The 15723-nt window shown below is 45.9% G+C and overlaps 1 protein-coding gene across 1 annotated transcript; it reads right to left on the reverse strand.

Annotated features, from left to right (window-relative positions):
* Nucleotides 1-3054: 3054 nt before the first annotated feature.
* LOC147977855 (putative E3 ubiquitin-protein ligase SINA-like 6) lies at nt 3055-14800 on the reverse strand. The gene is made up of 4 exons (XM_087516470.1): nt 14740-14800; nt 11134-11144; nt 3826-3903; nt 3055-3726 (listed from the first exon to the last, which is right to left on the reverse strand). The coding sequence occupies exons 1-4, from the start codon at nt 14798-14800 to the stop codon at nt 3055-3057; spliced, it is 822 nt and encodes a 273-aa protein (XP_087372596.1).
* Between the last annotated feature and the right edge of the window lie 923 nt (nt 14801-15723).

Genomic DNA, 15723 nt, shown 5'->3' on the forward strand with positions numbered 1-15723 from the left:
TTTCAAACTTTCGAAAAATGTCCAAAATTTAAAATTTTGTTAATTATTTAAAAAAAATCCAATATTTCAATTTTTTAAATATTTTCAAAAAATGTTCAGAATTTTAAATTTTGTTAGATTGTTTTAAAATTTGGATTTTAGAAAAAAATGATTTTCAAAATAATATCAGATTTTCAATTTTTGTTTAGATGTTTAAAAAAACAGAAAGTCAATTTTTAATTTTTTTTAGTAAAAACTTTAGAATTTTTAAAAAATGTTTAAATATTCAAACATTTTTTTCCATGTTTCAAAAATTTGATCACATTTTTGAAATGTTTTGCTCACTTATATGAAAATACCGGTTGCTACAGTGTCGATCGACATGTCTAAACAGATGCAAGCTGCCAAACAGAGTCTCAGCTTACCATATCTTGGCACATACACCGCTACCAAATAACAACAAATGCATGTACTCAACATGTCTACACTGAGCATGTATGAATGGAGAACAGCCATGCTAGGCTAGGAATGCTACCAAACACAAGCATTTTGATTTAAAATATTCAGAAAATTATAAGTATAAGAAATATTCTTTGTCTCTTGCACACCTACAAAACTAACCGTGTAAACTTAAATAACATACAACAAATTTTCAATTCCCATGGTCTCCAGGTCCCTGGAATTCCCAAAAAGACCTGACATTTGAAAATATATCCAATTTTACCTTTACATCTACATATTGTAATATTAATTACTACATTGCTAATTTCTGCTCCTCTACATCTATCAAACATACATCACCTTTTCTCTCCAAAGCCAGCTATGTAGCTAATCAAAGCCTTTGTTTCACTATCATCATTATCAGTATCAGAACGAACACTATATGATCCTTTTCTGCGAGTGGCTCTAAAAGTAGAGCCCTCCAGCTTTGTTTCCCCACCCATAGAAGTCATCTCGGAATTGTTTTTAATTGCTACTAATAAGCAAACTAAGTGGTATTAACTTTGAGTTTTGGCGGCAAAGGATGGCAGTAGCTCCAACAAGGGACGAAGCTCAACCAGAGGGAATGTCACGATCTGGTTGGAGATCCTCGACTGTTCCGTCTGCTCTGAGCCCCTCAGAACAGCAATATTTAAGGTAAATATGCTACGTCCATGGATATGTTTACTTTTCCTCAGACTCCAGCCTCCGGTAAGCTTGGGATAATATCTGAATTTTGATGAATCTATAGTTGGGTATGGCGCTAGTTGTCAAGAAAGTGCTTCTTATTATAAACATAATTAGTAACGATAGAAAAAAATAAATAATTATGAAATATAATTGCAATTGAAATATGATTTTTGTGAAGATGCTTGTTACATTTATTAAAAAATTTAGTGAAACTGATTTTAAGGCTTTTGAGAAAACTGATGTCTGTTATTTCAAGAAACTAGTTTCCTCATTTCAGAAAACAATTGTGAATATAGACGTTTCTATCCACGTATTTCCCGCAATATATTTCTGTGTGTGACAGTATTATTTGGAAACTGATTTTTGGAAATGAGTGAGTTATTTTTTAAACAAGTTCAATCAGTTAATTTAAATAAGTTTTTTAACAAGTTAAATCATTTTGTGAAAGTGATTATTTTAAACATTTGAAAATTATAGTTTTCAAAAAAGTATATTTCAGTGTTTTATTCCTAAGAGAACTTTCGCCCCCATTGGTTGCATGTAAACGATTAGGGCTCCTTTGATTCAAAGGAATTCTATAGGATTTCTGGAGGATTGAAATCCTTAAGAATTTTTCCTATGTTGGTCTTTTGATTCATAGGATTGGATCCCATAGGAATTTTTCCTATGAAATCTTTTGTACTACATTTCATAGGAAATCTAACATCCACTCCAACCTCCTTTTACAATTCTTTGCTTTTCCTGTGCCATCAAACACTCCATGCTAATCCTGTAGGATTCATGTGTGCATGCCACTCTAACCCTATACTTTTCCTATTCCTACGATTTGAAAATCCTGCGAATCAAAGAGGGCCTAATGCGGAGGACTATTCCTTGGAGCATTCAGGTTCTCCAGGGCCCACGGTATCAGGAAGGCAAATAGTTGAAAAATATATCTTGTATAGCATGCATTGCCAGGATTCAAACCGAGTATATACACGTACACACACAACGGAAATCCCTGTGTTTAAATGTTGATACTTCTACTTCTCACGAAGCCATCAGTTTTCCGGGGGCAGGGTAGACCCTCGAAATATGCGCAAAAGGTTCGGACCAACTCGTCTAAGCGCCGCAAGCCATCCAATGCAGCACCTTAATCGCTCCACGGACGCGTCCACTTGTCCAAAATATGGCAAACGGGATGCAAACTAGGAGCAGGTATGCGGGAGTCACTCCACACCGAAAACCCACTGGAAAATCCTCTCCGTGCAAAATGGTTGCCACACATTTATGCCGATCAAGCTGCTACAAAGTAGATACGACTCCATGACACTGATGCCGGTGAAAGCGACGCGACCGGACGAGACGATAGGCAGCACCAGTTCAATGCAATGCCGGCGAGGCAACTGACAAGCCTACTCCAATGGAACTCAGTGAATACTCGATATTGCTGAGTTTCTTCCTTTCACCGAGTCCCTTTTCGCTGGCACTAGGCAAACGATGAAGTTTGCCAAGTTGCATTGTGTTGTATTGTACCCGTTCGTGTCAATCAATTAGCAGCTAGCTCTACCCTTTTAGTTTTCGTAGACTGTTTTCACCTCTAGTCCTGGTACTACAACTGTTATAAAAGTTCTAAATAGTGGATTATGTCATTTACGCTACTACTAGAATCTGGGATTTTGAGTTCTGTGGTGGTTTCAGTGAGATCAATCATCAATTCATCGGGAGCTTGGCAACGTAATGTGTCTGTCCAGTTTGCTTATAGTTGGACTCCGCACTGGCACTGTAAAGCATAAACTACTTAATCAAACGGCAGAAGCAACTTCAGTAAATAGTAGGAGATCATTAGTTGCGTACATAACTCAACACACATCCTGCAACCGAAACCTTGTGCATCCATCTTCCCGTAGACATTGAGATGATGCGTCAATCATCATCGTCGTCGTCATGGTTCCACTCTTGGTCATCGTCCTCCTCCTTCTCCTCCTCTTCCTTCAGCTCATCGTTGTCATAGTACACCATGCATATCTCGATGGCAACCTCAAGCACTTCATTAGTTTCTCCATCGGTAGGCACGATACACAAGCACTCCCTTGGTACCTCGTCTGGTTTGATTTCCAGCTTCGAGGCATGATAGTGTCCATCGAAGAGTGAAAATTGCACAGAAACACTAACCGTGGCTCGTGTAATCTCTGGCTGGACGCAAACGATGGAGACCGCAATGCCCTTAGGCTTGAGCGGTTCCATGTCGAGCAGGAAGAGGCGACCGTGTTTGCTGCGAAGAACTTGAGAGCCAGGCTTGAGCGGGAGGTAGGAAGGTATGAATAAGTCGATCGGTGTTGCTGGCAACTTGTGAAGGGTTGTGAGATGATCGAGAAGGACCACAGTTGGCGCGACGAAGCCGCAGCCCGCGACGGGGCACTCCCTCTCATGTGTGTCATGTCTGTAGCAGGCGATCTTCCTGTTGCATCCATGCTTGCAGGGAACGAGGGCGTTGTCGACAATCCGCTCCATGAAGTGGAGGCGCTGGGTGGTGGCACGGTCCGTTTCAGGGAGCTTGTCGTGGCAAGGCGAGCAGATAGGATTCCCCTTAGAACACTGAAATGCATGCAGAATTTTCTGATAAATTTGTTGGTTCATCTGATGGTGAATTCACGATGTGCACAGCAAACCAGCGAATGAAGTGGATTTAAATACATGGAAAATGGGAGGCCGCAGGGGTTTGCCGCAGACGGCGCAGTCAAATACATCCATCGCCATGGTCACGTCCTGCCGCTTGAGAGCATCTTCAGCCGTTGGCCCCCCTAGAACGCATAAAAATCGTCCCCTGGGGGCGAGCCGGCGATGCACTCGGCGCTGGGGGCGGTTTTGCGCCCAGTCGTCGCCCCCAGGCGCCGAAATTGGCCCACTTTGCAGCCCAATTTCGGCGAATAAACGGTCCATATGGGCGAGAATAGGCCCATATTCGGCGTGGTTTCGCCGTCTCGGCGTTCAATTATCAACACAATTATTTCTTATCACATATTTCATCACAGAAAAATCAAATACTTCAACAAAATACTACAACAACAAATAGTTCAATACAAATTATATTGTTCAACAAATAAAAACTCGTATTTCATCACGTGGCGTCCCCCTTGAGCCTCCATAGGTGCTCAATCAGATCTTTCTGCAGTTGATGATGCACCTGTGGGTCTCGGATCTCCTGACGCATACTGAGATAGTGTTGGGGAACATTGCAGAAAACAAAAAATTTCCTACTCGTTTCACCAAGATCCATCTAGGAGTTCATCTAGCAACGAGTAATCAGATGCATCTACATACCTTTGTAGATCGCGTGCGGAAGCGTTCAAAGAATGGTGATGATGTAGTCGAACACGACGTGATCCAAATCACCGATGACCAAGCGCCAAACGTACGGCACCTCCGCGTTCAACACACGTACGGAACGGGAGACGTCTCCTCCTTCTTGATCCAGCAAGGGGGAAGGAGAGGTTGATGAAGATACAACAGCACGACGGCGTGGTGGTGGATGCAGGGCGTCACAGTAGCAGGGCTTCGCCTATACTACGAGAGAGAGACGTAACGGGGGGAGAGGGAGGCGCCAAGGCTAAGGTATGAAGTCCTCCCCTCTCCTCAACTATATATAGGGGTGCCAAGGGGGGTGGCTGGCCCTAGGAGATGGGATCTCCTAGGGGGGCGGCGGCCAAGGGGTGGGGGGCTTGCCCCCCAAGCAAGGGGGCGCCCCCCTTAGGGTTCCCCCCCAACCCTAGGCGCATGGGCCCTTGGGGGGGGGGGGTGGCGCCCCAGCCCACTTTGGGCTGGGTTCCCTCCCACTTCAGCCCATGGGGCCCCCCGGGATAGGTGGCCCCACCCAGTGGACCCCCGGGACCCTCCCAGTGGTCCTGGTACAATACCGGTGACCCCGAAACTTGTCCCGATGGCCGAAACAGCACTTCCTATATATAATTCTTTACCTCCAGACCATTCCGGAACTCCTCGTGACGTCCGGGATCTCATCCGGGACTCCGAACAACATTCGGGTTACTGCATATACATATCTTCACAACCCTAGCGTCACCGAACCTTAAGTGTGTAGACCCTACGGGTTCGGGAGACATGCAGACATGACCGAGACGACTCTCCGGTCAATAACCAACAGCGGGATCTGGATACCCATGTTGGCTCCCACATGCTCCACGATGATCTCATCGGATGAACCACGATGTCGAGGATTCAATCAACCCCGTATGCAATTCCCTTTGTCAATCGATATGTTACTTGCCCGAGATTCGATCGTCGGTATCCCAATACCTCGTTCAATCTCGTTACCGGCAAGTCACTTTACTCGTTCTGTAATGCATGATCCCGTGACCAGACACTTGGTCACTTTGAGCTCATTATGATGATGCATTACCGAGTGGGCCCGGTGATACCTCTCCGTCATACGGAGTGACAAATCCCAGTCTTGATCCATGTCAACCCAACAGACACTTTCGGAGATACCCGTAGTCTACCTTTATAGTCACCCAGTTACGTTGTGACGTTTGGTATACCCAAAGCACTCCTACGGTATCCGGGAGTTACATGATCTCATGGTCTAAGGAAAAGATACTTGACATTGGAAAACTCTAGCAAACGAACTATACGATCTTGTGCTATGTTTAGGAACGGGTCTTGTCCATCACATCATTCTCCTAATGATGTGATCTCGTTATCAATGACATCCAATGTCCATAGTCAGGAAACCATGACTATCTGTTGATCAACGAGCTAGTCAACTAGAGGCTCACTAGGGACACACTGTGGTCTATGTATTCACACATGTATTACGATTTCTGGATAATACAATTAAAGCATGAATAATAGACAATTATCATGAACAAGGAAATATAATAATCATTTTATTATTGCCTCTAGGGCATATTTCCAACAGTCTCCCACTTGCACTAGAGTCAATAATCTAGTTACATTGTGATGAATCGAACACCCATGGAATTCTGGTGTTGATCATGTTTTGCTCTAGGGAGAGGTTTAGTCAACGGATCTGCTACATTCAGGTCCGTATGTACTTTACAAATATCTATGTCTCCATCTTGAACATTTTCACGAATGGAGTTGAAGCGACGCTTGATGTGCCTTGTCTTCTTGTGAAACCTGGGCTCCTTGGCAAGTGCAATAGCTCCAGTGTTGTCACAAAAGAGTTTGATTGGCCCCGACGCATTGGGTATGACTCCTAGGTCGGTGATGAACTCCTTCATCCATATTGCTTCATGTGCTGCCTCCGAGGCTGCCATGTACTCCGCTTCACATGTAGATCCCGCCACGACGCTTTGCTTGCAACTGCACCAGCTTACTGCCCCACCATTCAAAATATACACTATCCGGTTTGTGACTTAGAGTCATCCAGATCTGTGTCGAAGCTAGCGTCGACGTAACCCTTTACGACGAGCTCTTCGTCACCTCTATAAACGAGAAACATTTCCTTAGTCCTTTTCAGGTACTTCAGGATATTCTTGACCGCTGTCCAGTGTTCCTCGCCGGGATTACTTTGGTACCTACCTACCAAACTTACGGCAAGGTTTACATCAGGTCTGGTACACAGCATGGCATACATGATAGAACCTATGGCTGATGCATAGGGGATGACGCTCATCTCTTCTATATCTTCTGCCGTGGTCGGACATTGAGCTGAGCTCAATTTCATACCTTGTAACACAGGCAAGAACCCCTTCTTAGATTGATCCATATTGAACTTCTTCAATATTTTATCAAGGTATGTGCTTTGTGAAAGACCTATGAGGCGTCTCGATCTATCTCTATAGATTTTGATGCCTAATATATAAGCAGCTTCTCCAAGGTCCTTCATTGAAAAACTCTTATTCAAGTAGGCCTTGATGCTGTCCTAGAGTTCTATATCATTTCCCATCAAAAGTATGTCATCTACATATAATATGAGAAATGCTACAGAGCTCCCACTCAATTTCTTGTAAACGCAGGCTTCTCCATAAGTCTGTGTAAACCCAAACACTTTGATCATCTCATCAAAGCGAATGTTCCAACTCCGAGATGCTTGCACCAGCCCATAAATCGAGCGTTGGAGCTTGCACACCTTGTCAGCATTCTTAGGATCGACAAAACCTTCCGGCTGCATCATATACAGTTCTTCCTTAAGGAAACCATTAAGGAATGCCGTTTTGACGTCCATTTGCCATATATCACAATCGTAGAATGCGGCAATTGCTAACATGATTCGGACGGACTTTAGCTTCGCTACCGGTGAGAAAGTCTCATCGTAGTCAACCCCTTGAACTTGTCGATAACCCTTAGCGACAAGCCGAGCTTTATAGATGGTCACATTACCATCCGCGTCTGTCTTCTTCTTAAAGATCCATTTATTTTCTATGGCTCGCCGTTCAATGGGCAAGTCAGTCAAAGTCCATACTTCATTTTCATACATGGATCCTATCTCGGATTTCATGGCTTCTAGCCATTTGTCAGAATCCGGGCCCGCCATCGCTTCTTCATAGTTCGAAGGTTCACTGTTGTCTAACAACATGATTTCCAAGACAGGGTTGCCGTACCACTCTGGTGCGGAACGTGTCCTTGTGGACCTTCGAATTTCAGTAGGAGCTTGATCAGAAGTATCTTGATCATTATCATTAACTTCCTCTCTAGTCGGTGCAGGCACCTCAGGAACATTTTCTTGAGTTGCGCCATTTTCCGGTTCAAGAGGTAATACTTCATCAAGCTCTACTTTCCTCCCACTTAATTCTTTCGAGAGAAACTCTTTCTCTAGAAAGGACCCATTCTTGGCAACAAAGATCTTGCCTTCGGATCTGAGGTAGAAGGTGTACCCAATAGTTTCTTTTGGGTATCCTATGAAGACGCATTTTTCCGACTTGGGTTCGAGCTTTTCAGGTTGAAGTTTCTTGACATAAGCATCGCATCCCCAAACTTTTAGAAACGACAGCTTAGGTTTCTTCCCAAACCATAATTCATACGGTGTCGTCTCAACGGATTTCGACGGAGCCCTATTTAAAGTGAATGCAGCAGTCTCTAAAGCATAGCCCCAAAAAGATAGCGGTAAATCGGTAAGAGACATCATAGATCGCACCATATCTAATAGAGTGCGATTACGACGTTCGGGCACACCGTTACGCTGAGGTGTTCCAGGCGGCGTGAGTTGTGAAACTATTCCACATTTTCTTAAGTGTGTGCCAAATTCGTGACTCAAGTATTCTCCTCCACGATCTGATCATAGAAACTTGATTTTCCTGTCACGTTGATTTTCAACCTCACTCTGAAATTCCTTGAACTTTTCAAAGGTTTCAGACTTGTGTTTCATTAAGTAGATATACCCATATCTACTCAAGTCATCAGTGAGGGTGAGAACATAACGATAGCCATCGCGAGCCTCAACACTCATTGGACCGCATACATCAGTATGTATGATTTCCAATAAGTTGGTTGCTCGCTCCATTGTTCCTGAGAACGGAGTCTTGGTCATCTTACCCATGAGGCATGGTTCGCACGTGTCAAATGATTCATAATCAAGAGACTCTAAAAGTCCATCTGCATGGAGCTTCTTCATGCGTTTGACACCTATATGACCAAGGCGGCAGTGCCACAAGTATGTGGGACTATCATTATCAACCTTACATCTTTTGGTACTCACATTATGAACATGTGTAGTATCACGTTCGAGATTCATAAAGAATAAACCATTCACCATAGGAGCATGACCATAAAACATATCTCTCATATAAATAGAACAACCATTATTCTCGGATTTAAATGAGTAGCCATCTCGGATTAAACGAGATCCCGATACAATGTTCATGCTCAAAGCTGGCACTAAATAACAATTATTAAGGTTTAAAACTAATCCCGAAGGTAGATATAGAGGCAGCGTGCCGACGGCGATCACATTGACCTTGGAACCATTCCCGACGCGCATCGTCACCTCGTCCTTTGCCAGTTTCCGCTTATTCCGCAGCCCCTGCTTTGAGTTACAAATGTGAGCAACTGCACCGGTATCAAATACCCAGGAGCTACTACGGACACTAGTAAGGTACACATCAATTACATGTATATCACATATACCTTTTGTTTTGCCGGCCTTCTTATCTGCTAAGTATTTAGGGCAGTTCCGCTTCCAGTGACCGCTTCCCTTGCAATAAAAGCACTCAGTCTCGGGCTTGGGTCCATTCTTTGGCTTCTTCCCGGCAGCTTGCTTGCCGGGCGTGGCAACCTCCTTGCCGTCCTTCTTGAAGTTCTTTTTACCCTTGCCCTTCTTGAACTTAGTGGTTTTATTGACCATCAACACTTGATGTTCCTTCTTGACTTCTACCTCTGCTGATTTCAGCATTGCAAACAACTCAGGAATGGTCTTTTGCATCCCCTGCATGTTGAAGTTCATCACAAAGCTCTTGTAGCTTGGTGGAAGCGACTGGAGGATTCTGTCAATGACCGCATCATCCGGGAGATTAACTCCCAGCTGAGACAAGCGATTATGCAACCCAGACATAGTGAGTATGTGCTCACTGACAGAACTATTTTCCTCCATCTTACAGCTGAAGAACTTATCGAAGACTTCATATCTCTCGATCCAGGCATGAGCTTGAAAAACCATTTTCAGCTCTTCGAACATCTCATATGCTCCATGTCTCTCAAAACGCTTTTGGAGCCCCGGCTCTAAGCTGTAAAGCATGCCGCACTGAACGAGGGAGTAGTCATCAGCACGTGTCTGCCAAGCGTTCATAACGTCTTGGTTCTGTGGGACGGGTGGATCACCTAGCGGTGCTTGTAGGACATAATCTTTCTTGGCAGCTATGAGGATGATCCTCGGGTTCCGGACCCAGTCCGTATAGTTGCTGCCATCGTCTTTCAGCTTGGTTTTCTCTAGGAACGCGTTGAAGTTGAGGACTACGTTGGCCATTTGATCTACAAGACATATTGTAAAGATTTTAGACTAAGTTCATGATAATTAAGTTCATCTAATCAAATTATTGAATGAACTCCCACTTAGATTATACATCCCTCTAGTCATCTAAGTATTACATGATCCGAGTTAACTAGGCCGTGTCCGATCATCACGTGAGACGGACTAGTCAACATCGGTGAACATCTTCATGTTGATCGTATCTTCTATACGACTCATGCTCGACCTTTCGGTCTTCTGTGTTCCGAGGCCATGTCTGTACATGCTAGGCTCGTCAAGTCAACCTAAGTGTTTGCATGTGTAAATCTGTCTTACACCCGTTGTATGTGAACGTCTGAATAAAACACCCGATCATCACGTGGTGTTTTGAAACAGCGAACTGTCGCAACGGTGCACAGTTAGGGGGAACACTTCTTGAAATTAGTATGAGGGATCATCTTATTTACTACCGTCATTCTAAGAAACAAGATGCAAAACATGATAAACATCACATGCAATCAAATAATAAACGTGACATGATATGGCCAATATCACATAGCTCCTTTGATCTCCATCTTGGGGCTCCATGATCATCTTGTCACCGGCTTGACACCATGATCTCCATCATCGTGTCTCCATGAAGTTGCTCGCCAACTATTACTTCTACTACTATGGCTAACGCGTTTAGCAATAAAGTAAAGTAATTTACATGGTGTTTCTCAATGACACGCAGGTCATATAAAAGAATAAAGACAACTCCTATGGCTCCTGCCGGTTGTCATACTCATCGACATGCAAGTCGTGATTCCTATTACAATAGCATGAACATCTCATACATCACATATAGATCATTCATCATTCATCACAACTTTGGCCATATCATATCACAAACCACTTGCTGCAAAAACAAGTTAGACGTCCTCTAATTGTTGTTGCAAGTTTTACGTGGCCGAATTAGGGTTCTAGCAAGAACGTCTTCTTACCTACGTTAAAGCCACAACGTGATTTGTCAACTTCTATTTACCCTTCATAAGGACCCTGTTCATCTAATCCGCTCCAACTTAAGTGGGAGAGACAGACACCCGCCAGCCACCTTATGCAACTAGTGCATGTTAGTCGGTGGAACCGGTCTCACGTAAGCGTACGTGTAAGGTTGGTCCGGGCCGCTTCATCCCACAATGCCGCTGAAGCAAGAAAAGACTAGTAGCGGCAAGAAAGTTGACAAATCTACGCCCACAACAAATTGTGTTCTACTCGCACAAGAAGAACTACGCATAGACCTAGCTCATGATGCCACTGTTGGGGAACGTTGCAGAAAACAAAAATTTTCCTACTCGTTTCACCAAGATCCATCTAGGAGTTCATCTAGCAACGAGTAATCAGATGCATCTACATACCTTTGTAGATCGCGTGCGGAAGCGTTCAAAGAACGGTGATGATGTAGTCGAACACGACGTGATCCAAATCACCGATGACCAAGCGCCGAACGTACGGCACCTCCGCGTTCAACACACGTACGGGACGGGAGACGTCTCTTCCTTCTTGATCCAGCAAGGGGGAAGGAGAGGTTGATGAAGATCCAACAGCACGACGGCGTGGTGGTGGATGCAGGGCGTCACAGTAGCAGGGCTTCGCCTATACTACGAGAGAGAGACGTAACGGGGGGAGAGGGAGGCGCCAAGGCTGAGGTATGAAGTCCTCCCCTCTCCTCAACTATATATAGGGGTTCCAAGGGGGGTGGCCGGCCCTAGGAGATGGGATCTCCTAGGGGGGCGGCGGCCAAGGGGTGGGGGGCTTGCCCCCCAAGCAAGGGGGCGCCCCCCTTAGGGTTCCCCCCCAACCCTAGGCGCATGGGCCCTTGGGGGGGTGCCGCCCCAGCCCACTTTGGGCTGGGTTCCCTCCCACTTCAGCCCATGGGGCCCCCCGGGATAGGTGGCCCCACCCGGTGGACCCCCGGGACCCTCCCGGTGGTCCCGGTACAATACCGGTGACCCCGAAACTTGTCCCGATGGCCGAAACAGCACTTCCTATATATAATTCTTTACCTCCGGACCATTCCGGAACGACTCGTGACGTCCGGGATCTCATCCGGGACTCCGAACAATATTCGGGTTACTGCATATACATATCTTCACAACCCTAGCGTCACCGAACCTTAAGTGTGTAGACCCTACGGGTTCGGGAGACATGCAGACATGACCGAGATGACTCTCCGGTCAATAACCAACAGCGGGATCTGGATACCCATGTTGGCTCCCACATGCTCCACGATGATCTCATCGGATGAACCACGATGTCGAGGATTCAATCAACCCCGTATGCAATTCCCTTTGTCAATCGATATGTTACTTGCCCAAGATTCGATCGTCGGTATCCCAATACCTCGTTCAATCTCGTTACCGGCAAGTCACTTTACTCGTTCCGTAATGCATGATCCCATGACCAGACACTTGGTCACTTTGAGCTCATTATGATGATGCATTACCGAGTGGGCCCGGTGATACCTCTCCGTCATACGGAGTGACAAATCCCAGTCTTGATCCATGTCAACCCAACAGACACTTTCGGAGATACCCGTAGTCTACCTTTATAGTCACCCAGTTACGTTGTGACGTTTGGTATACCCAAAGCACTCCTACGGTATCCGGGAGTTACATGATCTCATGGTCTAAGGAAAAGATACTTGACATTGGAAAACTCTAGCAAACGAACTATACGATCTTGTGCTATGTTTAGGAATGGGTCTTGTCCATCACATCATTCTCCTAATGATGTGATCTCGTTATCAATGACATCCAATGTCCATAGTCAGGAAACCATGACTATCTGTTGATCAACGAGCTAGTCAACTAGAGGCTTACTAGGGACATGTTGGTGTCTGTTATTCACACATGTATTACGATTTCCAGATAACACAATTATAGCATGAATAAAGACAATTATCATGAACAAGGAAATATAATAATAATGCTTTTATTATTGCCTCTAGGGCATATTTCCAACAGATAGGCAGTCCAAGTTGCCGGTAGCTGGTGATCAACTTCGGCTAGAGGACCCTGCCTGTAGTATGGTTCAGTGTCAAACACTGGGTCTTCTTGCTCGCTCTCGATGATCATGTTGTGCAAGATGACACAGCAAGTCATGATCTCCCACATTTGATCTTTTGACCAGGTCTGAGCGGGGTACCGAACAACAGCGAATCGAGATTGGAGCACACCAAATGCCCGCTCGACATCCTTCCGGCAAGCCTCCTGAACTTTCGCAAACCAGGCGTTCTTGCCTGCTGGCACAGGGTTTGAGATCGCCTTCACAAATGTCGACCATCTTGGATAGATGCCGTCAGCTAGATAGTACCCCTTGTTGTATTGGTGCCCATTGATCTCGAAGTTCACCGAAGGAGAATGGCCCTCAACGATCTTGGCAAAAACAGGAGAGCACTGCAGCACGATGATGTCATTGTGAGTTCCTGGCATACCAAAGAAGGAGTGCCAAATCCAGAGGTCCTGTGTGGCTACCGCCTCAAGCACCACACTGCAACCACCTTTGGCGCCTTTGTACATCCCCTGCCAACCAAATGGGCAGTTCTTCCATTTCCAATGCATGCAGTCGATGCTTCCAAGCATCCCAGGAAATCCTCTTGCTGCATTCTGGGCTAGGATCCGAGCAGTGTCTTCCGCATTGAGTGTTCTCGAGTATTGTGGCCCAAACACTGCCACCACTGCCCGACAGAACTTGTAGAAACACTCTATGCTGGTGGACTCGGCCATGCGCCCATAGTCGTCGAGTGAATCACTTGGAGCTCCATATGCAAGCATCCTCATCGCTGTCGTGCACTTCTGGATGGAGGTGAATCCAAAAGCGCCAGTGCAATCCATCTTGCACTTGAAGTAGTTATCGAACTCCCGGATGGAATTCACAATCCTGACAAAGAGTTTTCGGCTCATCCGATAACGGCGCCGAAATGTTCTCTCGCCATGAAGTGGAGCATCGGCGAAGTAGTCGGAGTAGAGCATGCAGTAGCCTTGCAGACGATGCCGGTTCTTTGCTTTCACCCGCCCCGGCGCCGAGCCACCTCGCCGCGGCTTTTCACTGCTCGCCAGCAGCTGGGCGAGGGCGGCGAGCACCATGAGATGCTCTTCTTCCTGGACGTCGGCCGCGGCTTCCTCCTCCAGCAGCGCGGCGAGCTCTTCCTCCTCATCCGAGTCCATCGCCGAGACGGGCAAATCGCCGAACACCTTGCGCTCGGTTGCCGTGAACCCGCCGTCAAACCGCGCCTCCACGGCCGGAAACTGCGACCGAAAACGCCCAGCTGTTGCGGGAGGGGCTGTCGCGGCGAAGCGCTGCTATTTTCCGGCGGGGAATGGCTATCTACTGGAGTCGGGCGGCGGCCGTCGCCGGGATACAGCTAGTGGTGGCCGAGGGCGCGGGGGGTGCGAGGCGAGTCGGGGAAGAAAACCTTGACTTTTCCCCTGGCGGTGTGGGCCGGGCGTGCTTTTCCCTAGCGCCGGCGCCCCCAACGGCTCCCCAGCGCGCCGGGTTCGGCCTGTGACCGCCGGGCGGGAAAAAGGTCCGAACCGGCGATTTTCAGCGTCCTGGGGGCGCGACTGGGCCGTTTTTTCGGCGTCGGTGCCGAAAAAGTGGCCTGGGGGGGCCTGTTGGGGGCGCGGCTGGAGATTCCCTGACACCGCTCTTTCTTCCCTCCTGCTCGCCATCTCCTTTCCTCTTGCTGGAGTTGCTTGATCCCTCCATCGCCAGCAAAGCTCCTTTGATCCGTTCAAAGCGAACTACTACTTGTCGAGTACTACTACCTGCAATGTCGATCCGCATATATATGCTGAGAAGTAGCACTGCGGAAGCTGGAGGGGGAGGGGAGACCTTTTGTTTCAACTTCCCGTATAGGAGGAATAGCCATAACTCAGCCAACGGTACCAAGGCGAGGAAGCAGCTGTCATTCCTCTCTCGATCGCTGTTTTGAGGAAGCTAGATTTTAAGACTGGTTGTAATGGTAGTATCATAGTCAGTATCATGCATGCCAACTAGACAATTTTGATGAGGTGTCATAGAATTAAATGAAAAAAGAGAGCGTTGAGTATCATATCATGATACCGTATCATAATAAATGCTATGCTACTATGTGTCTTGCATGGCAATAAATAAAGTACTACATGATATTAATATATGATACTATGCATTAGAAAGATAGTATCATGTACTAGTATCATATGCATAATACTAGTACATGATACTCTGCATTACAACCAGCCTAATATCTGGCGACCCAGCTACGCATGCATGCAGTGCAGCAGTAGTGTGTGGAATGTGGACGTGTAAACCTAACTTTCTTTTGAGATAAAATTGTAGTAACTATTTGAGGAGAATATATTGTGGTACATCCTGCACTGTTAGCGGGGCCACGGTCTCAGGAAAGATAATAGTTTTTCTACAATGAGGAAATTTGCTTTGAAGGAATTTCATAGGAATTCTAGACGATATGATTCTTATAGGATTGTTTTCTTTAGAGCCCTTTGGTTCATAGGAATGGATTCCTACTCCTACATAGGATTGGTTCCTATCCTCCACATTTTATAGGAAAATAAGAATGAGAGAAGACTCAATGATTTTTTTTGATGTAAATCAAATGACATCTCGTTTCCTATTCCTACTCATAGGAT

The sequence above is a fragment of the Triticum urartu genome, chromosome 3A, assembly GCF_056163025.1.
Source record: "Triticum urartu cultivar PI428250 chromosome 3A, HENAU_Tu73, whole genome shotgun sequence".
In the NCBI taxonomy this organism is placed as follows: domain Eukaryota; kingdom Viridiplantae; phylum Streptophyta; class Magnoliopsida; order Poales; family Poaceae; genus Triticum; species Triticum urartu.

Coding starts and splice junctions, on each gene's coding strand:
- LOC147977855 (XM_087516470.1), bottom strand. CDS start 14,800: ATGGAGGGATCAAGCAACTCCAGCAAGAGGAAAGGAGATGGCGAGCAG. Junction 3,727..3,825: donor TGCGGCCTCCCATTTTCCAT/GTATTTAAATCC, acceptor CATGCATTTCAG/TGTTCTAAGGGGAATCCTAT.